At 43.2% G+C, this 23,094-nt stretch overlaps 1 protein-coding gene across 1 annotated transcript in view; it reads left to right on the top strand.

Moving 5' to 3' along the window:
• The window catches only part of THOC2 (THO complex 2), a 780,683-nt gene that overhangs the window by 81,778 nt on the left and 675,811 nt on the right, over nucleotides 1-23,094 (top strand). Inside the window, exon 4 of the mRNA XM_029607862.1 lies at nucleotides 2,491-2,542. Within this exon, the coding sequence (XP_029463722.1) occupies nucleotides 2,491-2,542 (52 nt within the window). The remainder of the gene's footprint in view (nucleotides 1-2,490; nucleotides 2,543-23,094) is intronic.

Below are 23,094 nucleotides of genomic sequence, written 5' to 3'. Positions count from 1 at the left end.
GCCACCTACTTGCTGGGAGTGGACAATGTGTTGGCAGACAAGCTGAGTCGCACCTTTCAACAGCATGAGTGGTCTCTCAACCCCTCAGTAGCGAACTCCATCTTCCATTGTTGGAAGATGGAGTTCGCTACTGAGGGGTTGAGAGACCACTTTGCGTCTCCTCAAAATCGTAAAGTAGAGAACTTCTGCTCTCTCATTTGCAGCAAACACTCTCAGCCCAGAGATGCATTCTCCCTCTCGTGGGCAACCGGACTACTCTACGCATTCCCTCCACTTCCTCTTCTCTCGAAGACTCTAGTGAAGTTACGTCAGGACAAGGGAACCATGATCCCGGTGGCACCTCACTAGCCACACCAAGTGTGGTTTCCAATACTGCAGGATCTCTCCATCCGCAGGCACATTGCCTTGGGAAAGGACCTGCTTCTGATTACTCAAAACGACGGGTGCCTCCGCCATCCCAATCTTCACGCCTTGTCCCTGACGACATGGATGTTGAAAGGTTAATCCTTCAGCCACTTAACCTTTCTGAACCAGTTTCCTGTGTATTGCTTGCTTCACGGAAGTCTTCCATGAGAAAAGCTTACTCTTACAAATGGAACAGGTTCACATCATGGTGCTCTTCTCAGTCCCTTGACCCCTTTACCTGTCCAATCACGAAGTTTTTGGACTATCTCTGGCATTTATCAGAGTCAGGTCTAAAAACGTCTTCCATCAGGATGCATGTCAGTGCGGTAGCCGCCTTCCATAAAGGTATCTGGGATGTTCCTATGTCAGTACAACCCCTTGTAACACGTTTTCTGAAAGGCTTGCTTCACCTCAAGCCTCCACTGCATCCTCCGGCTCCTTCTTGGGACTTTAACCTGGTTTTGGGTCGGCTCATGAAACCACCATTTGAGCCTCTTCATGCCTGTGAACTTCGATATCTCACATGGAAAGTGATTTTCCTTTTGGCAATCACTTCAGCTCGCAGAGTTGGTGAATTACAGGCCCTAGTTACCTATCCACCTTATACTAAACTTCTGCAGGACCGAGCAGTATTCCGCACTCACCCTAAATTCTTACCCAAGGTAGTTTCGGATTTTCATCTAAATCAATCCATCATACTACCTACCTTTTTCCAAGGTTTCAGGAAAAGATGTGCTATGATTTTTTGTCCACATACTGCCAGTAATATATTTGTTTCTAGTTGCCCCTGAAGCAGCTCTCAACCAAAGAGCGAAACTCGGCCAGAGTCGGGCAAATTTCAATAAAGGGCATTTTATACACACCGATCTCAGTTTTCTTCACTGCTACACAGGAAAAGCACTCAATTGTTCTCTTTCCATCCTAACAAATTAGGGCAGCCTGTGGGCAGACTCTCTCCTCCTGGATAGTGGACTGCTTATCCTTTTGTTATCAGCAAGCGGGCATTCCATTTCAAGACCGTGTTAAAGCACACTTGCAGGGCTGCCACCTGGAGTTCTCTCCACACCTTTGCAGCCCACTATTGCTTGGACAAAGCCGGAAGACAAGATTCCATCTTCGGCCAGTGTGTCCTTCGTAACCTGTTTACAACGTGACGTACCAACGCCCTTCCGCCTGCCTGTTAGGGTTCAGGATGCCCTCTGCCAAATTTTATTCTAGTGCCTTGCGCACCTGGATACATTTGGTGCATTTCTCGGACATCCTCAGTTCGCTTCTCACCCATATGTGAGGACTGCTGTCTTGCTTGCCCTGTGAGAAAGCAAATGTTGCTTACCTGTAACGGGTGTTCTCACAGGAGAGCAGGATGTTAGTCCTCACGAAACCCGCCCGCCGCCCCGCGGTGTTGGGTTAGTTACGTTTTCTTATTTTATTTTTCGGCACTGCCTGTAGCTTTTAAACAAGACTGAAGGGGAACCCCTGCTGGCTGCAAGGTTAGTGCCATGCTGGGCATGCCCAGTAGGGGCCAGTCAAAGTTCTGGAAACTTTGACAGTTTTCTGTGATTGGGCTCCATCCGGTGATGTCTCCCATATGTGAGGACTAACAGCCTGCTGTCCTGTGAGAACACCTGTTACAGGTAAGCAACATTTGCTTATTATATATATGCTCCCAAATCTCTTAATTCATTTGTACCTTCAGTATTATGACAATGTGTAAAAATGAAAAAAAGATTATTTGTTGGTTATGCCTTGACATGTTATGAATGATGATTTGCTTTGTTTTTTATATTTTCACCATTTCATTCTAATTTCCTACTGATTGCAGTTTCTCCATTCTTGTCTTAACATACTACTTTTTATATAGGATAAAGTTGCTTAATTATAAAATAATCTCTCCCTACTGTGGCTTACTTGACATGAGTGTATTTAATGTTAGTAAATGCCAGATTTAATTTTTTTTTTTTTTTTTTAATGCTGTCCTATAAATAAATGATCAGTCAATTTAAGAAAACAATTGACTAAGAGAACTGTTTGTGTTTTTACTGCTGTGGTGTTTACTGACTTGTTTGTTTTTATCTCTTTTATTAGGATCTTCGAGATGACATGCCTTCAATCTTAGCAGATGTGTTCTGTATATTAGGTAGGTTCCTTTTAGCACTGGAGAAAGTTGATAGTGGAATGTAGCTCCTTTTGAGAATTTCTGTGATCAGACAAGATAGTGTTGCTCACTCCTCTCCTGGAGGTGCACACATCTCTAACCAGTCGGGTTTTTCAGAATATTCAGAATGGATTTGCATACCGTGGGTCTCAAATGTATGAAAATCTGTCTCATGTATTTATTATGGCGATCCTGAAAACACGACTGGCTAGGTGTGCCTCCAGGAGAGGATTGGGAAACACTAATATAAGAAATGTTTAGGTAAGAGAGGACTTTGTTAGATATTTTCAAAAGTACAGCCTGAAATTGCACAGTATCACTCTGCTTAGAGTGACAAATTGATTGACAGTATTAACTGTATTATATATTTTCCTTTTTTTTAAAATATACTTATGGTCAAGGGTTCATCACTTCTGCATATTTTATTTATTTAACATAATTGATTGGGGAAGACTATAGTGATAGGAGTATACTACCGTTCACCTGGTCAAGATGGTGAGACGGACTGTGAAATGCTAAGGGAAATTAGGGAAGCTAACCAAATTGGTAGTGCAGTAATAATGGGAGACTTCAATTACCCCAATATTGACTGGGTAAATGTATCATCGGGACACGCTAGACAGATAACGTTCCTGGATGGAATAAATGATAGCTTTATGGAGCAATTGGTTCAGGAACCGACGAGAGAGGGAGCAATTTTAGATGTAATTCTCAGTGGAGCACAGGACTTGGTGAGAGAGGTAACGGTGGTGGGGCCGCTTGGCAATAGTGATCATAATATGATCAAATTTGTTTTAAAGACCGGAAGAGGAACAGTGTGCAAATCCACGGTTCTCGTACTAAACTTTCAAAATGGAAACTTTGATAAAATGAGAAAAATTGTTAGAAAAAAACTGAAAGGAGCAGTTAAAAAAAAAAGTCCAAGAGGCGTGGTCATTGTTAAAAAATACCATTCTAGAAGCACAGTCCAGATGTATTCCACACATTAAGGGGTAGATTTTTAAAAACTGCGTGATCACGTACTTTTGTTTGCGCAGCAGGCGCAAGCAAAAGTACGCTGGATTTTATAAGATATGCGCATAGCCGCGCATATCCTCTAAAATCCTGGATCGGCGCGCGCAAGGCTGCCGATTTTGGGCAGCCGGCGTGCGCCGAGTCGCGCAGCCTGCCTCCGTTCCCTCCGAGGCCGCTCCGAAATCGGAGCGGCCTTGGAGGGAACTCTCTTTCGCCCTCCCCTCACCTTCTCCTCCCTTCCTCTACCTAACCCCCCCCCCCCCTACTTTTATCCATGGATTTACGCCTCCCGGAGGGAGACGTAAATCCACGCGCGCCAGCGGGCTGCTGGCGCGCAGAGACCCGACCCGGGGGAGGTTCCGGAGGGCACGACCACACCCCCGGTCCCGCCCCCGAAACGCTGCGCCCCGCCCCCAAAACAGTGTCGTTTGGCCCCGCCCCCGACACGCCCCTGTCCAAAAACCCCGGGACCTACGCGCGACCCGGGGTTTTGCGCGCGCCGGCGGTCTGCTCGCGTAAATCCGGGCGGATTTACGCGAGCAGGGCTTTAAAAATCCGCCCGTATGAAAGGTGGAAAGAAGGCAAAACGATTACCGGCATGGTTAAAAGGGGAAGTGAAAGAAGCTATTTTAGCCAAAAGATCTTCATTCAAAAATTAGAAGAAAGATCCAACAGAAGAAAAATAGGATAAAGCATAAACGTTGGCAAGTTAAATGTAAGACATTGATAAGACAGGCTAAGAGAGAATTTGAAAAGAAGTTGGCTGTAGAGGCAAAAACTCACAGTAAAAACTTTAAAAAATATATCCAAAGCAGAAAGCCTGTGAGGGAGTCAGTTGGACCTTTAGATGATCGAGGGGTTAAAGGGGCACTTAGAGAAGATAAGGGCATCGCGGAAAGATTAAATGATTTCTTTGCTTAGGTGTTTACTGAAGAGGATGTTGGGGAGGTACCCATGATGGAGAAGGTTTTCATGGGTAATGATTCAGATGGAGTGAATCAAATCACGGTGAACCAAGAAGATGTGGTAGACCTGATTCTCAAACTGAAGAGTAGTAAATCACCTGGACTGGGTGGTATACACCCCAGAGTTCTGAAGGAACTAAAAAATGAAATTTCAGACCTATTAGTAAAAATTTGTAACATACCATTAAAATCATCCATTGTACCTGAAGACTGGAGGATAGCAAATGTAACCCCCAATATTTAAAAAGGGCTCCAGGGGTGATCCGGGAAACTACAGACTGGTTAGCCTGACTTCAGTGCCAGGAAAAATAATGCAAAGTGTTCTAAACATCAAAATCACAGAACAAATAGAAAGACATGGTTTAATGGAACAAAGTCAGCATGGCTTTACCCAGGGCAAGTCTTGCCTCACAAATCTGCTTCACTTTTTTGAAGGAGTTAACAAACATGGGGGTAAAGGTGAACTGGTAGATGTAGTATACTTGGATTTTCAGAAGGCTTTTGACAAAGTTCCTCATGAGAGGCTTCTAGGAAAAGTAAAAAGTCATATGGGATAGGTGGCGATGTCCTTTCGTGGATTGCAAACTGGCTAAAAGACAGGAAACAGAGTAGGATTAAATGGACAATTTTCTCAGTGGAAGGGAGTGGTCAGTGGTGTGCCTCAGGGATCTGTATTGGGACCCTTACTTTTTAATATATTTATAAATGATCTGGAAAGAAATACGACGAGTGAGATTATCAAATTTGCAGATGACACAAAATTGTTCAGAGTAGTTAAATCACAAGCAGATTGTGATAAATTGCAGGAAGACCTTGTGAGACTGGAAAATTGGGCATCCAAATGGCAGATGAAATTCAATGTGGATAAGTGCAAGGTGATGCATATAGGGAAAAATAACCCATGCTATAATTACACAATGTTGGGTTCCATTTTAGGTGCTACAACCCAAGAAAGAGATCTAGGCGTCATAGTGGATAACACATATGGATATGTGTTATCCATATGGACATATGGATTTCAATCCACATAGTGGATTGAAATCGTCGGTTCAGTGTGCTGCGGCAATCAAAAAAGCAAACAGAATATTGGGAATTATTAGAAAGGGAATGGTGAATAAAACGGAAAATGTCATAATGCCTCTGTATCGCTCCATGGTGAGACCGCACCTTGAATTCTGTGTACAATTCTGGTTGCTGCATCTCAAAAAAGATATAATTGCGATGGAGAAGGTACAGAGAAGGGCTACCAAAATAAGGGGAATGGAACAGCTCCCCTATGAGGAAAGACTAAAGAGGTTAGGACTTTTCAGCTTAAAGAAGAGACGGCAGAGGGGGGATATGATAGAGGTGTTTAAAATCATGAGAGGTCTAGAACGGGTAGATGTGAATAGGTTATTTACTCTTTCGGATAATAGAAAGACTAGGGGGCACTCCATGAAGTTAGCATGGGGCACATTTAAAACTAATCGGAGAAAGTTCTTTTTTACTCAACGCACAATTAATCTCTGAAATTTGTTGCCAGAGGAGATGGTTAGTGCAGTTAGTATAGCTGTGTTTAAAAGACGATTGGATGAGTTGGAGGAGAAGTCCATTACCTGCTATTAATTAATAACCACCGCTATTTCTAGCAACGGTAACATGGAATAGTCTTAGTTTTTGGGTACTTGCCAGGTTCTTATGGCCTGGATTGGCCACTGTTGGAAACAGGATGCTGGGCTTGATGGACCCTTGGTCTGACCCAGTATGGCATATTCTTATGTTCTTATGGATTTACAGCAAGATGGGCTAATCGCTATAGGTCAAAAATATCACTGAAGGTATATACTAATTCCCTACCAATTTATATCCAGAAATCACAAAAGGGAATTTTATATATTTATGATCATTTATTATCTATAAATACCCAATTTCAAATCCATGTACAGTGACTTCACAAGATATCAAATAGATAGATAAATCCAGGAATACTATTGTTTGCAAAATACACAATCTCCATGTTCACAATTTTAAAAATATATATGTTCAATTATACATCCATACAATACCATGTGTATCACATTCACACATCACATATATTATTATAAAAACCTATACTTTTTTGATAAGATACAATTTATAAATTTTTACAATCGATGACAATTTTTTCAATAAATTCCCTACAAAAAATCCCGATATTGGGGTCCCATGTTTTGCCAAAATATGGCTTCCCTAGGGGAAATCTTCCGTTGTTACATAAACATTGGTAAACATGCTCTTCTCTCAAGATACTGACAATTTACTGATAAATTCAGTAATATTTAAAATCCTGGTGACCAAAATGTAATGGTTCCTCTTCAGAAAAAGTTTCACTGCATATACTATGAAAATGCAGAATTTCAATCTGGCTTGAGTTAATAGTGATAATAAACTGTAACAAAACCACAACATACATACATATTTAAAACTTTTCTTACAACAGTAACTATTATCACCAATATTGAATACCCATTACCTACCAAATAATCACAATTACACTAATGCTGTCGGTCTTTCTCAATACTGAGATAAACCACATCTCGCTATTTTTCCTTTTACCGATTTCGTATTCATTACTCATTTGTCTGGAAGATTTCCCCTGAGGAAGCCATATGTTGGCGAAACATCCTAATGTCAGGATTTTTTGTGGGGAATTTATTGAAAAAATTGTGTACATCTATTGTAAACATTTTTAATTGTGTGTATCTATCAAAAAATGTATAGGTTTTTATAATGTGTGTGAATGTGATATGCAAGGTATTGTATGGATATATGATTGGACATATTTATTTTTAAGTGTGAATAATATGCAGATTTTGTGTATTTTGTAAATACAATAGGATTCATGGATTTGTATTAATGAATTTGATGTCTTGTGAGGTCGATATACATGGGTTTGAAATTTGGGTATTTATAGATAATAAATGATTCATGTCTATAGCACCTCCTGAGCCGCAGAATACAAACTGGTGCTTATATTTGCCACAGAAAGCTGAGGATTCACGTTGAGAGTTAACACAATGGCTCATTCATTTGCAAGGCTGAAATCCAGATTCCATTCCCAGCACAAATCAGTCTGGTGGGGTCGCCCCCTGAAGTAGTGAAGTTCAAAACCCTGGCATTGGGGCTTTTTGCCATTTTCTCTGTCTGAACTGAGAAATTTTGTTTTGGGTGTTAACCGTGAACTGGACTTGCTGAATTTAGTCTTTTCCAGGTTTGACTCTATTGCATGCCTTTGACTGTGTAATGAGTAACTGTATTGGCTTGCATTTTTAGTTTTTTGAAATCTGGGTAGGAAAAAAGTGGAAGATAATGAGGTGATTATTTTTAGAGGAAAGCTGTCCTGCTCCTTCAGTTAGAGTAGCATAGGAGTGTTGTGGTATGTCTTCCGTGGTGAATGGGCAAAGCCAAGTGCGGAGTCTGAACGCGTTGGGGTCTTTTGCATTAAGCCCCTTATCCAGACAAAATTGTCACCATGTTGTGTTGTACTAGAGTAAAACCCGTTAGTCATTGACTGAGTCTGGGTGTTTACATGCCACAGAAATGCCTTAGGAATTCAGGATCTGGTATTAAGCATTTTTTTCAGTAGGCACAAATGTGATAAAGGATATTTTGTGAGTTGAAGCATTAACAAAAAAGGTCCCTGTGAGAAAAGTTGCAAACACAGAGGAGCTGTGGTTTAGGAATTTACTTTTTTTCTTCAAAGTTGTTAACCCCTTGAAGATAATAGTATGTGTGAAGCTCCTGTTTATGACAGGAATGCAAAGTATATTTAATTGGAGGTTAAATGGTTGGGAGAGAGGAGGAGGGTAGAAATAGGAAAGCACTCAATTATATGATAAATTTCACCTGCTATGGTGTTGATTAACTTAGTGGTTCTCAGCCTGGTCCTTGGGGACTGCCTAACCAGTCTGGTTCTCAGGATTTCAGTTTGCATGGCCCGTGTTTTGCATACATTGGGAGAAAGTGCAGACAAAATAGATCTCATGCTTATTCATTAGTGGCATCCTGAAAACCACACTAATCAGGTGATTCCTGAGGACTGACTTGAGAACCACTGCTGGATAATAGCCCCTTGCTGTTGCGTGTTCTGTGTCCAGACATAAGAACTCTTTATTGGCAGGGGTGCCAAGGAATGGTATCCTCTTAAAGTGTAAATGTTTGTGGAAGAACATTGTTCACTGATATATTTTTAAATATCAGTGAACAAAATAAACAGCCATATTGTTCTCTGGAACATAATTTATAATTGATGTAAACAAGAAAATGAATCTGCACCATCAATGTAATTAATATTACAAAAAAAAAAGAATGATGGGCGGTGAGAATTTCTAACAAGATACTAAATATATAAAAAAAGGAACATTTCATATTATACATCAAAACTTTTAATTATAATTTATCTAATTTGCTGTTTATATTGTTTGATGAATTATAATAGAAGTATGACTATAATGAGTGAAATGTGCTTATTTGTTTGCTATTTTAGTAATTTACTGTTGGACATTCTCTCATTGTACATCACTCTTTTTATTGTAGTATAATTGAAGTACAGTTTTAATGATAGCTATTTCTTTTATGCGTAGCAAAAGCACAAATGCCGTTGTGCTAGGTTTGTAGTAAATGATATCTCATCTACTAGTGCAGCGCTTCTCAACCGGTGTTGCGACACACCAATGAGTCGCCAAACACTAGCAGGTGTGTCGCATCTCCCGGTGTCCCACTGCCCCATTGTACTTTACTTCTCCCTTTTTCTAGCCCCCAGGGGCCAGTTGGAAGCCTCCTTTCTTCCTACCCCCACTGCCCAGTGGGAAGCCTCCTCCCTTCTACTTGCCAGTGAGAGTAGGGAGGAAGTCATTGATTGGCTGGTGAGGCAGGCATCGCATAGCCCGGGGGTGGGGGTGGGAGGAATGGCAGTGTTGAACCCCGATGAAGCAAGGCCACCACAGGAGCTCATCCCCGTGACGGCGAAGAGGAAAACCAGACTGCAACGAAGCAAGGCCGCTATGGGAGCCCATTCCCATGGCAGTGAAGAGGAAACCCAACCCAGCAAGGCTACCACGGGAGCCCATCCCTGTGGTGGCGAAGAGGAAACCCAACCCCCGACCAAGCAAGACCGCCACGGGAGCCCATCCCCGTGGCGGCGAAAAAAAAAAGGCCCGCCGGAGTAAAGCCACGGCGGAACTGGAGCCCATATGTGCGGTGAAGGAAAAAGTTGTTTTTGGTGAGAGTTTGTGTGTGTGGGTGTGAATGGGTGCTTGGGTGAGAGCTTGTGGGTGTGAATCAGTGCCTGGGTGAGAGCTGGTGTGAATGGCTGCGAGAGCATTTGTGGGTGAGCATGAGTGTGATTGCGAGAGAGACTGGTCAGGAAGATGACTGGCGTGAGAGAGACCGAGACTGGTCGTGGGGTCTAATTTGGGGGTTGTGTGTGAGTGACTGGTTGTGGGCGCTAAGGAAGAGGACTGAGAGCACAGAGCTTCAGCAGCCCTTTCTTCTTCTGGTGAATGCTATTGGCCTGGAAGGGAAAGGAGTAGGAGAGTTGCTGGAGAGGGTAAGTAAAGGTGGCTTTTTAAATTTATTTTTCTTGATTGACTGCCACTTTAATTATTGGGTATTATGCGATGTCTGCTGGTTTCAAATATTTTATTCATATTTGGACATGTTTTAATAATTTTTATGAGTTTTTAATTGTTTGATATCATTCTGTTCAGCAGCTGTTTTGTAACATTTGTAATATAGCTTTACAATTATTTTCCCAGTAGGAAATGTATTAGTGTTTAGGGCTTGGTTTATTAGTGTAGTTGTATTTCTTAGATAGGGTTGTTACTGTTCAGTGTGTTCCATAATACAGGTGTAACTTTGTGCGGATTAGTTTGTGTGCATTATTGCAAATCCTGAGAGTCTGTTAGGTGCTATATTTCTCTTTCCATTTCTCCAGGTTTGCACTGCTTGCAGAGTGGCTTTTTTGGTTTTCCATTCCAGTTTCTGTCTCCATATTTATAATTTGTGATTTTCTGTACTTGGTGAAGGTCAGTTCTGGGTGTGTGACCGAGGTGAGGTATTTTACTAGCATGTAGGCATTTGTATCAATCTTATTTGTTGTGTTTTCTCAATAGTATATGCATTAGTGGTAAATTACTGTTTTTTGATAAGGAAGGCTATTGTGCCTGGTAGTTAAAGGAGTTTGTTTTGCTTTTACAGAGATGTCATCAGAACCAGAATATCTTTTTTGTATGGCGAGTTTTACAGGGTAATGCCCTAGATCTGCTCTGCACTCATTGCTGGGGGTTGAGGGGATTCCTATGGATGCAGAGTGCATGTTTACATTTAGCCCCGTGATGGTCACATGTTCAGTGTGTCACGCATGTGAGAACCATCTGTCAGGTGTGTCCCAGCCAAAAAAGGTTGAGAACCACTGTATTAGTGGGTTAGAAATTCCAGGTCTTCAAGAACAGTCCTTATGTTTGACTTAAGTTTTGTGAACTGATTGTTGGTTTGTTTTACTTGTTTGATATATGAAATGTTGACTAATTTCTCTTAAATTTCATAAAAACTTCTTACTGGCTGACACCGTAGAAGCAGTACTAAGTTATACTTAAACATGAAGAATAACTTCTTTTCTCCCTCCCATGCTTGTATTGGAACTGCTATTTATTTGTGGCAATTTAAAGGTGTTAGAAAGGCAGTGGAATGACCATTCTGCCTCATTTATAAAATCTGTGTTTGCAATTTAAACATTGATACATGCAGGGCAAACGAATGTCGGTATACAAAAATTTTAAATAAATAAGATACATTTCTTGTTGCATCTTTCTAGTAGCAAAGTATTGAAACGGAAGAAAGCATTGAAATTAGATTCATTGATTGTTTTCAATAAAAGGACCTTTGAATAAGTTGTTAAAAGATTGTGAGCCTTTATAGAGCATGAATTGGAGTTTATTTTTTAATTTTGTTTTTGGATTTAGCTCACACCTTTTCATTGGTAGCTCAAGGCAAGTTATATTCAGGCACACTAGTTTTTTCCCTATCGCTTGAAGACTTAATCAAAGGAGGTTACTTAGTAAGCTGCAATAGATGTTTATAGCAGCAATAATGTGAGGATTTTCAAATGCCATACATTATTTGTCCTCCTTCAACACCAGGTTGTAAATTTTGTATATAAATAAACTCATTACTATGTAATTTCATGCAAATAAAATGAGGCTGACCTGAAAAATTGCAAGCTGCATTATCTCCAGGAAAGCTGGCTACAACTCTAGGGTTGTAACTAACTTTTCTTGGGAGCATCGTTTTAAAGGTCTCTATCAGCCTAAAGATGGCAGCCTCAAGGGGCGGCATAAGTTAAAAAAAAAAAAAAAAAAAAAAAAAAAATAAAAGTATTAAATTATAAATGCTTCTCACAGACCCTGTTCCTTCTCTCTAACCCCCCTTCTCCTTGGATTTTGCATAGCCCTTCCACCCAACCTAGTCCACCGGGGCAAAGGTAGGACAGTGACTAGCTGGTGCTACTTAGAGTGTGGCAGCACCAGGCCTGGAGCCCAAGGATTGCTGTGGGCTCGATTAGACCACCAGGGCTTGATCAGTAAGGACTGGGGAAAGTGTGGGATCTACAGCCAAGATTGGCATTTGACGGACCGCCTCAGGGAGCCATGGAATCTGGGGGGGGCAGGGGTCTCTTGTGACCCCTGGGGGGGTTACTATATCTGACGATGGGGAAGATGATCTTTCGCCTAATAGGGCCTTTTAAAAGATGACAGCTTTGGGATGTGGAGCCGCCTTTGTGAAATATTTTCGCGACTCTGCTAAATTGTGGTATTTCACCCGGCGGCATTTTACCACTAGGGCAGAGCTTTCCAAACTTTTCATGTTGGTGACACACTTTTTAGACAAACATAATTTCACGACACGGTAATTCAGTCTACTAGTAAACCAGAGGTTAAAGGTTAAACGAACGAAACATATTTCGACAATTTATGTATGTTTCCTTAAATATATACATAAATAAAATGTTTCACGACACAACCTATCTCATGAAAACCTTAAATTTATATTAAAAATATATATTCCAAGATTCATGTTATTGTTATAATTTATGAGAAACAATAAAACAAATTGTCTGTCCCCCACACACTCATCTCTCTCCTCCCCCCAGCACATGTCTGGCCCCCACACACTCATATCTCTCCCCCTCAAGCACATGTCTGTCCCCCCAGCACGTTTGCCCCCCACTCACTCATCTCTCTCCCCCCAGCACGTCTGGCCCCCACACTCATGTACCTCGTCTTTTTGATTGTTGCCAGTTAAGTGCTTCACTCCCTTCCATGATCACCAGACACTGCTGCTTGCAGTCAGTACTCCTCATGGCCAGGCCTCATCGGCAGCAGCAGCCAATGCAAGGATGGCTGGGCTCGTTCCACCCACCAAGCCCCCCAAAAAAACGCGATTGACAGCAAAAATCACCCAATAATAAGCAACCCATAAACCGAAAAAAAAAGTGAATCTCTAGAAAAAAAAAAAGCCCAAACTCGCATCAGAGTTGACCGGGCTTGCGCGACACACCTGCACACTGCAGGCGACACACTAACGTGTCCCGACACACAGTTTGGAAAGCTCTGCACTAGGGAAAATCCCATGGGATTCTCTAACCTGTGGTCCTCAGGACTGCAGCTTTGTAAATCCCTTTATTTTTCCCTTTGAGAAAAATAAATCAGCTTAATAAATGATTGACTCCCTAAGGGGCTGAAGCAATACAAATCGCTCAGCTGAGGCACTGTATAACCCGCAGTTGGATGTGGGTTGTATAGGCGCTAACGAATCTCCTTATGCAATTAGGGGATTAGCGCCTCTACAATGCGTGTCCAACGCGGAGTGAAACTAATAGCGCTCATCACATGCAAATGCATGTGAATGAGGCTATTAGCTATTCACTCCCAATGCCAAAAAAAAAAAAAATGTGCGTCTAGGGCGCACATGTCAGTGATCAGAAATTAACGCCTGCCCAGAGTAGGCGTTAATTGCTGAGTGCTTCTAAAACTGTCATTTGTCAGTGAAAGGACCAATCCCCTTTTAGGACAGCCTTCTGAAAGGTGATCGGTCCTTTCACTGACATGTGACAGTGAAGGGACCTATCGGCAATAAGTGAAGGAGTGAATACATTAATATGAAGTGCCCAACACTTTAATATTGATTTATACATTCTGGTGCTGGTAGTCAGGTTGGGAAAATAGATGCTGAATTTATCAGCATCCATTTTCCTATCCTGTGCATGTGCGCCGGTTAGGAAAAACGGACGCTGATAAATTCAGTGTCCATTTTCTTAACCGGCGGACAGCTGCTGACAGCGGACCTTTCTTGGGCGCATGCTGTCAAGGAGCCGCTAGGGGCATGCAGTCGCCCCTAGCGCCACCTCGACAGCGCGAGCTCTAGTTTAAATATTGCAACGCGCCCCCAGGAGAGGTGCCTGGGGGCACATTAGGAAAGCGGGTGCTGAACACTTAGTGCCTGCTTTCAGCGCAACATTTTTGCATCGGCCCCTAAGTTTGTAACTGAGGTAGTAGAGGGTGAAGTAATTTGCCCAAGGTCAAAGGAGCATCAGTGGATCTGAACTCTGTCTTCCACAGTTCTCAGCCTGCTGCTCTGACCACTAGGCCACTCCTCTATGCCCTGATTCACAGTTTACATTTTCTTATTTAATGGGACAAATTTTTCTGCTTTATTTTTTTCCAAACTGTTTTGTTTTTTTTTTTTTTTTAAATTAATTTTTGAAACAGTGAGTCACAGTGGTCACGAATATAAAACAGCATGTCGTGTTAACCGTTCCACTATACAGGCTGTAGATCAAACAGTCTAGACAAAAGAAGAAAGAAAAATTGTTGTTAACCTGTTTCCTTTTCCTTCCTCTTCCCTCCTTACCCCCCCTTCCCTGTTTGCAATTCCCAATTTCTTTTCATACAGCATCTGTTATCTCTTATAATATTATATTGGTCTTATCATCTTATCCCTTTGCAGTCTTACGTCTAAAGCTATCCCCAGGATAGTTGCTCATCATTGGTGAAAGATGATCTATATAGCCTTGCCACATTTCCATCATGTCTTCATACTTTTTCTTAGAGATTTAGCGATTAGGTATTCAAAAGTTAACAATCTAACCAGTCTAGATTCCCATCGAACCAGTTTTGGTTCATCCTGTTCTGTCCAAGTGGCTAAGATTGTTTTCTTTGCAATTATCCAAGAACAATTTCTGTGTAGAGCTTAATTTAGGCTCTACCTCCTCAGAGCCCAACTTTTGATTCTCCTGTGCCTGTCATTTTAAGTAGCTTAAAACAGAATACCTCCACCTCTCTTCAGAATTCTTGGACTTGTGGGCAACTCCAGAATCTGTGCACATACTGTATTTTTCGCACTATAAGACGCACCTGACCATAAGACGCACCTAGGATTTAGAGGAGGAAAATAAGAAAAATTAAAAAATTTCTGTACAGAGCTCCCCCCTGGTGGCTGTCCATGGGATATTTTTTTGGTTTTGTTTTTTATAGTAAGGCAGAGAACATCCACACAGGTACTCACACTCACTGGTTTTCTCTCCCTCACATACATACATAAGCTCTTTCACACTCACTAGCTCTCTCCCCCACTCAACTCACTGGCTCTCCCTCACATATACACATACCCACAGACAATCACACACTCAGACTCTCTCCCTCATACACACAGCTCTCTCACACCAGTTATTTTAAACTTTCATGACTATTCCAAAGTTCAATAATAAATAGGGCTATATTACATTGATTAGGAGAGCAGTTTGCTCCTAATATTTCAACAGGTAGCCACTTAATCAGCACAGGCAGTAATTCTATTTGCTTTTCATTAATTTCAACTGTCAAACTGCTAATCAGTTCCGAAAAGCCACATTGCTTCATATGCAAGAAACATTTTATCAGAAATCACTGAACCACACAAAAAACGAAAAAAGCAAAGGTCTGTGTCATGTATTCTCCATCCCAGGCAGTATACCACCCCCATGACCCTCCAATACATCCAAACAAATGAGAAGGAAATGGCCTGCACCAACCACAAACCCCGATACCATGTATTGTCCTCCGCCGGCAGAGCCCGAGCTCCCCGCTGGTCCGCCGTTCCCGGGGTGCATCTCACTGCGAAGATTGGCGTGGCGCAGGTCAGACATCAGCTGTTAGAACCGCGTGCGCTACGGAAGCCCCTCCAGTTCAAACAGCTCCCTGCCGGTCTGCTGTTCCCGGAGTGCATCTTGCCGCGAAGGCTGGTGCAGCGCAGGTCAAATGCCAGCCGTCTGAACCGGAGGGGCCTCCATAGCCCACGTGGTTCGGGTGGCTGATGTCTGGTCTGTGCCGCGCTGGCCCTTGTGGCAGGGTGCCCCCAGGAGCAGCAGACTGGCAGGAAGCTCGAGCTCCGCCGGCAGAGGATGACACACAGTATCGGGGCCCACTGTCTGCGTGGGCCATCTCCCTCACATCTGTCCAGACACACCAGAGGGTCGTGGGGGCGGTGTGCATTTGACTTGCGCCGCCATGCTGATTGAGCTGAGTTGGGGGGAGGAGGAAGGGGACCGCACGCGAGAGGCAGAGATGCTACATTCGCTCCATAAGACGCACAGACATTTTCTCCCCACTTTTGGGGGAAAAAAAGTGCGTCTTATGGAGCGAAAAATACGGTAATTATCCACCTCTTCACCACAGGTCAGGCAAAGATCTTTTCAGCTTTATTGTTGGGAACCTTTATGGACAACTGTAGATGTTATTTCAAACCCAAATCTCAGTAAACATAATTTACGGAACATTATGCACCAGTGTATTTTCCCTCCTTCCCCCACCAACATACACACACCTTTCATCCAGCTCAATTTTATAGCATAGCTAGTTCAGTCATCTTAGCTTTTGTCGCTGTTCACTGCTTCATGGAGGCAAATAGAAAGATTTAGACTTACTACAGCTATTAATGACACTTTATTCAAAAGAATGCTTTTGCTTATCCCTCAATTAAAATGTTAAGCTACCACCAGCCTCTGTCATTTTTCTTACTACAGATTAACATAGGCACCCCTCTGTAACTTTTAAAACAGGTTAACTAGAACAAATGGCTTTATTATTTATATTCTGCCTTTTGTGTCATGCTCGGATGTCAGAAATCCACCCAGCTGAGAGATCTGCATACGTCAAATGTCATTGATTTCAGAAATCATCTCATCCTATGCACAGAAGTCATTGTGCACTTTTCATCATATGGACATTTATTTCATATGTGATAACTGATTGTCAATAACAAAAAATATGAAATGATACACCTAGTCAATATTTTAGTTATGTACACATTTAAAATTGTCACTATTTAGATTTTAAGTTAATACCACAGTCTGAATTGAAGCAGTCTTTAGTAGCCTTACAGTTCCAGTATTTTGTAGCATTATGCTGTCCTATACCTTATAATGAGTATATGCATTTACTTGCTGTGTCAGTGAGATGATTATTTGATATGTTCTTTTTTACTTTAATCTATGAAAGCTAATCTGATCACACTAACCAAACACCCTGACCCACTGCTGGCCAATTGACTGTGTGATATGTCTTGGTATAAATCAAATATTCCCTTGAGGTAAATTCTGCTCTATTGCTGCTTCTGCACAAGTATTTTTCTGTACCCAATATACTGAATTTAGTGAGCCCCTTCTATTTTTCCCTATATACCTTTTTGGGTATTTCTTCAGGTACTGTAGGTATTTCCCTGTCCCCAGAGGGCTTACAAGCTAGCGGGCTGATGCAAAAAAAAAGCACGGAAAGCGGGCGCTGAAAAGTCAGCGCCTGCTTTCTTAATGTGCACATGGTGCCCGCAAGTTGGGCGCCATGCTATATGCAAATTAGGGGGTCGCGCTAGCAAAGGGACACTAGGGTCGCTTGCGTGCGCCCCTAGAGCCTCCTTGCTAACACGAACCCGTGGCGGCTGTCAGTTAAGAAAACCGATGCTGGTAAACTGTGCATCGGTTTTCATAACCGGCCGCCTGCCAGTAATGAAAACGGACACTGATAAACTTGATAGACTGCTGGTTATGAAAACGGATGCAGAGTTTACTAGCATCGGTCTTCATCCTCGGTGGTCTGCCGAGGTATTTTTTTTCTTTATTTTTATACATGTGCTCAGCTGTTAATGCCTGCTCCAGGCAGGCGTTAATACTGGAGAGCTAAATGTGCATCTTTTTTTTTGAATGCGGAGTGAATGAGTAATAGCCTCATTCACATGCATTTACATGTGATGAGCGCTATAGCATTCACTCCGTGTCGGAAACGCGTTGCATTAGGGGGTGGATTGCATTAAAGGGTGGATTAGCGCCTATTTAACCCGCGTCCGACTGCGGGTTATACAGTGCGCTCGGCTGAGCGCACTGTATTGCATCGGCCCCAAGGTGTGTTCAGCAGAGCCTCAGTTGTATGCACACTTTTCGTGCACAAACTTTACTGCTTTTGCAACACAAAGTGTATACAATAATGTGCATTCAAATTAGTGCTCTTGCTTGGGAAATTCCTTGTGAATGATGACATTAGCTGTTACCTCCTAATGCAAAGAGGTGGCTTAACTCATGTTTTCTTAGTACTGGAAACTTACCTCCTAGTCTGAGGTGGAGAAAAGTTTCCAGGACTGATGGAAACTAGAGTTCCAGCGCTGTGACTTGTACTCAGTATTTTATGTGCAGAAAGAATGCTTTATGCACAAAAGCATGTTTTCCACACAATATGATTTGTGCACAAAAAATGCTTTCTCTGCTGAAAACCATTTTTTGTGTGCATAAATCATATTTTATATGTGGCATACATGATTTTGTATATATAAACTGTTTTCCGTGCATAATGAGTTATATATATAAATCATATTTTGTGTATGAAACTTTTTTTCATCCATAAGCAGGCTGAATTAGCCAATACTTATGGGTGATGTTATCTGGTGGCACTGAACAGACTCCTCTCTCCAAGCTAGTAGCTTTTAGCTCTATTGAGCATATGCAGGAGTTGCCTCGTGAGTCTCCTCAGTCATTTCTAGTCTGAGCATAACATGGACGTGAACTCAGTCTCTCAATTTTTTTCTCTAAAAATCCTTAAAACCTTTTTAATTCGATATTTTTTTTCAGACTCTTCTTGTTAAATTGCCTCGCTACCTCCTCAGTACCGCAACAGCACTCTGTGCAAACATAGAAATGACGGCAGAAAAGGACCAAATGGTCCATCCACTCTGCCCAGCAATCTTATGGTAATATCTACTGTGCCGTGTAGGTTACGCCATGCTCATCAGCTTCCCACACCGTAAAAGTCAAGGCCCTTGTTGTTTGCTGTTTGAATCCAGTTCCCCAATATGCCTTGTCATTGAAGCAGAGAACAGTGATGGAGTTGCATTAAAGTATCAGTCTTATGGGTTAAGGGTAGTAACCGCCGCATCAGCAAGTTATCTCCATACTTGTTTCCGCAGACCATAAACGTTGGGGCCCTCGTTGGTTGCTGTATGAATCCAATTCCCATTTTCCCTTTGCCATTGAAGCAGAGAGAAATGATGGAGTTATATCAACAGTATCAAGGCTTATTGGTTGAGGGTAGTAACTGCTGCATCAGCAAGTTACTGCATGCTCTCTTTTCTTCATTTCCATCCTGTAGCCTTTAGAGATCCACTGTGTTTATCCCATGCCCTTTTGAATTCTTTTACTGTTTTGGTTTTCACCACCTCCTCCAGAATGGCATTTCAGGCATCCATCACCCTCTCCATGAAGAAATATTTTCTGACGTTGGTTCTGAGATGTCCTCCCTGGAGTTTCATTTGTGACCCCTGATTCTGCTGATTTCTTTCCAACTGAAAAGGCTTGACGTTTGTACATTATTAAAACTTTTCAGGTATCTCAAGGTGTGTATCATATCACCCCTGCGCCTCCTGTCTTCCAGGCTGTACATATTCATATCCTTCAGACTCTCATATGTTTTCTGATATAGACCTCACACCATTTTGGTAGCCCTTCTCTGGACTTCCTCCATCCTGTCTCTATCCCTTTTGAGATAAGGGCTTCAGAACTGAACACAGTACGCTAGGTGAGGCCTCACCAAGGACCTGTACAAGGGCATCATCACCTCCATTTTCTTACGGGTTATTCCTTTCTCTATGTAGCCTGGCATTCTTCTGGCTTTAGCTATCGCCTTGTCACATTGCTTCGCCGTCTTCAGATCGCCAGAGACTTGTTGCAACTATCGCGGCCCGACTGCTTCACTCCGCCTACCTTCTCTTTCTGCGGCGACTCCTGCTCCCTGTGGACATCTGGCTGCTGCGGCGTCTGCCTGCCATCCTCTCCGGCGTTCCCGGACCGGCTTGGGTGTTGCCTCCCGCCATGCTCCTCAGGTACCTTAGGGTGCGTGAGCCGTGCGGCCCTCATTCTTATTTCCTCTATGGCGCGAACCTCAGGGGCGTCCCCCTGTGATGACGTCAAGCTGCCCGGATAATTCAAGCCTGTTGTTTATTGCTAGCCTTTGAGTTAGCAAGGGGTTTCCTATGGATGGGATTCACTCTCCGTACCCAGCTACTCTGCCTCCATCTTCTATTTGAACTCTTTGCTGTTAATGAGGTACCTGCTCCTTGGGGGCTCTCTGCTTCTTTCAGGTTGCTACCAGGAACCAGTACTCGCTCCTCGAGGGCCCATGTTCCCTGACTTGCTGCCTGTGTCAATTTCCTCTTCTGCTTGGAAGAATTCGCTACAGACACCATCTATGAGTACAACTACCATCTATTCCTCAGAGCTGTTTCCCTGGAACCAGGTACTCGCTCCTCAAGGGCCTTCCTCCGTTCTAGCTCCAGTGCCATCTTCCACAGAGAACTGCTGCGTGATTACTTGCCAACGAGTCTCTGTGCTCAGGAATCTGGAACTCGCTCCTCGAGGGCCATCTCTCCCTATCTCGGGGCTTCTCCATACTGGGGACTCTGTGATTATCTGTGTACTCATTTTCTCAGTTCTTCTTCCTACAGCACTGCTACCGGAGAAGCTGCTGTTCCAGCACCCTGAGGAATACTAGCTCAGCCGGGCTCCATCTACCCACTATCGCCACCTCTGGTGGCTTCATAAAATGTCTAATAAAAGATATAATCTGTGTTTGTGTGTCCAGAGCTGAGCCTGACCTGTGGCCCCTCATGGGACTTCCCCCCCGTGGGCGTGGTCAGCTGCCACAGTGTCCCAGGGTCCATCCAAACCCTACAAAACATAACAAGACTATCACCCCAAGAAACCCGCTCTTGGTCCGTGCACATTAGCCTCCCCACCGCCCCATCACATACAGCTCTTTTGAATTGCCACATCCCAGATGCATGACTCTGCACTTCTTGGCATTGAATCCCAGCTGCCAAATCTTCGACCACTCTTCAAGCTTTCATAAATCACTTTTCATTCTCTCTACTCCTTCAGGTGCGTCCACTCTGTTGCAGATCTTGGGAGTGGGACATTGTGTTGGCAGACAAGCTGAGTCGCATCTTTCAACCGCACGAGTGGTCTCTCAACCCCTCAGTAGCGAACTCCATCTTCCAACAATGGGGATATCCTCAGATAGACCTCTTTGCGTATCCACAAAACTGCAAAGTAGACAACTTCTGCTCTCTCATTCGCAGCAAACACTCTCGGCCCAGAGACGCATTCTCCCTCTTGTGGGCAACCGGTCTACTCTACGCATTCCCTCCACTTCCTCTCTTCTCGAAGACTCTTGTGAAGTTATGTCGGGACAAGGGAACCATGATCCTGATAGCACCTCACTGGCCACGCCAAGTGTGGTTTCCAGTACTTCAGGATCTCTCCATTCGCAGGCACATTCCCTTAGGAAAGGACCTGCTTCTGATCACTCAAAATGATGGGTGCCCTCAATCTTCAAGCCTTGTCCCTGACGGTATGGATGTTGAAAGGTTAATCCTTCAGCCACTTAACCTTTCTGAACCAGTTTCCCGTGTCCTGATTGTTTAACGGAAGCCTTCCACGAGAAAAGGTTACTTTTACAAATGGAACAGGTTTACATCATGGTGCTCTTCTCAGTCCCTTGACCCCTTTACCTGTCCTATCACGAAGTTTTTGGACTATCTCTGGCACTTATCAGAGTCAGGTCTAAAAACTTCTTCTATTAGGATGCATGTCAGTGGGGTAGTCACCTTCCATGAAGGTGTCGGGGATATACCGATATCAGTACAACCCCTTGTAACACGTTTTCTGAAGGGCTTGCTTCACCTCAAGCCTCCACTGCATCCTCCGGCCCCTTCTTGGGACCTCAATCTGGTTTTGGGTCAGCTCATGAAATCACCATTCGAGCCTCTTCAATCCTGTGATCTTCGCCATCTCACATGGAAAGTGATTTTCCTTCTGGCAATCACTTTGGCTCGCAGAGTTAGTGAATTACAGGCTCTAGTTACCTATCTGCCTTACACTAAACTTCCAAGATACACAAGGATCCAGCTATGTGTAGAACTCAATGTAAACTTACTTTGCAACCGTCATACATAGCCTCAGTAGTATAATGGCTTATAGTGTCAAGCCCTTGCAACTCTGGGCTTGAATAATCATAGGTTGCTGTAAGAATTAAAGAAACAAACACTGTGTCAACACTACAAATGTTTGCTCTAGACGTTTTCCACCAGCCAGGGGAGTAATGTCTTACTTCCTGAAGTGCACGCCCTGGCTGGTGGAAAACGTCTGGAGCGTGCACTTCAGGAAGTAAGACATTACTCCCCTGGCTGGTGGAAAACGTCTCGGAGCGTGCACTTCAGGAAGTAAGACATTACTCCCCTGGCTGGTGGAAAACGTCTAGAGCAAACATTTGTAGTGTTGACACAGTGTTTGTTTCTTTAATTCTTACAGCAACCTATGATTATTCAAGCCCAGAGTTGCAAGGGCTTGACACTATAAGCCATTATACTACTGAGGCTATGTATGACGGTTGCAAAGTAAGTTTACATTGAGTTCTACACATAGCTGGATCCTTGTGTATCTTGACAGTTTCTGATTTTCAGCTATCCTGAGTTGTTTTAAAATTACACTAAACTTCTGCAGGACCAGGCGATACACCACACTCACCCTAAGTTCTTGCCTAAGGTAGTATCGGAGTTTCACATTAATCAATCCATTATACTACTTACCTTCTTTCCCAGGCCCTATTCCAATCCAGGAGAACAGGCTCTGAATACCCTTGACTGTAAACGGACTCTAGCATTCTACCTAGACCGTACAGCTGCCCACAGGGAAAGCACTCAATTGTTTTCTCTTTCCACCCTAACAAGTTAGGGAAGCCTGTGGGTAACAGACTCTCTCCTCCTGGTTGGCGGACTGCATATCCTTTTGCTATCAGCAAGCGGGCATTCCATTTCAAGACCACTGCTGTAGGTGTGCTACTGAAGTCGCCATGGCCCTCACTCTGTGAGGGCCATGGCGACTTCAGTAGCACACCTACGATTGGTGCCGCTTCCTGTCATCTGCAGGGCTGCCACCTGGAGTTCTCTCCACACCTTTGCAGCTCA

This window comes from Rhinatrema bivittatum, chromosome 6 (genome assembly GCF_901001135.1).
Source record: "Rhinatrema bivittatum chromosome 6, aRhiBiv1.1, whole genome shotgun sequence".
Classification (NCBI taxonomy): domain Eukaryota; kingdom Metazoa; phylum Chordata; class Amphibia; order Gymnophiona; family Rhinatrematidae; genus Rhinatrema; species Rhinatrema bivittatum.
Note: the sequence above shows the minus strand (reverse complement) of the source record. Positions and strands in the feature narration are given on the sequence as shown.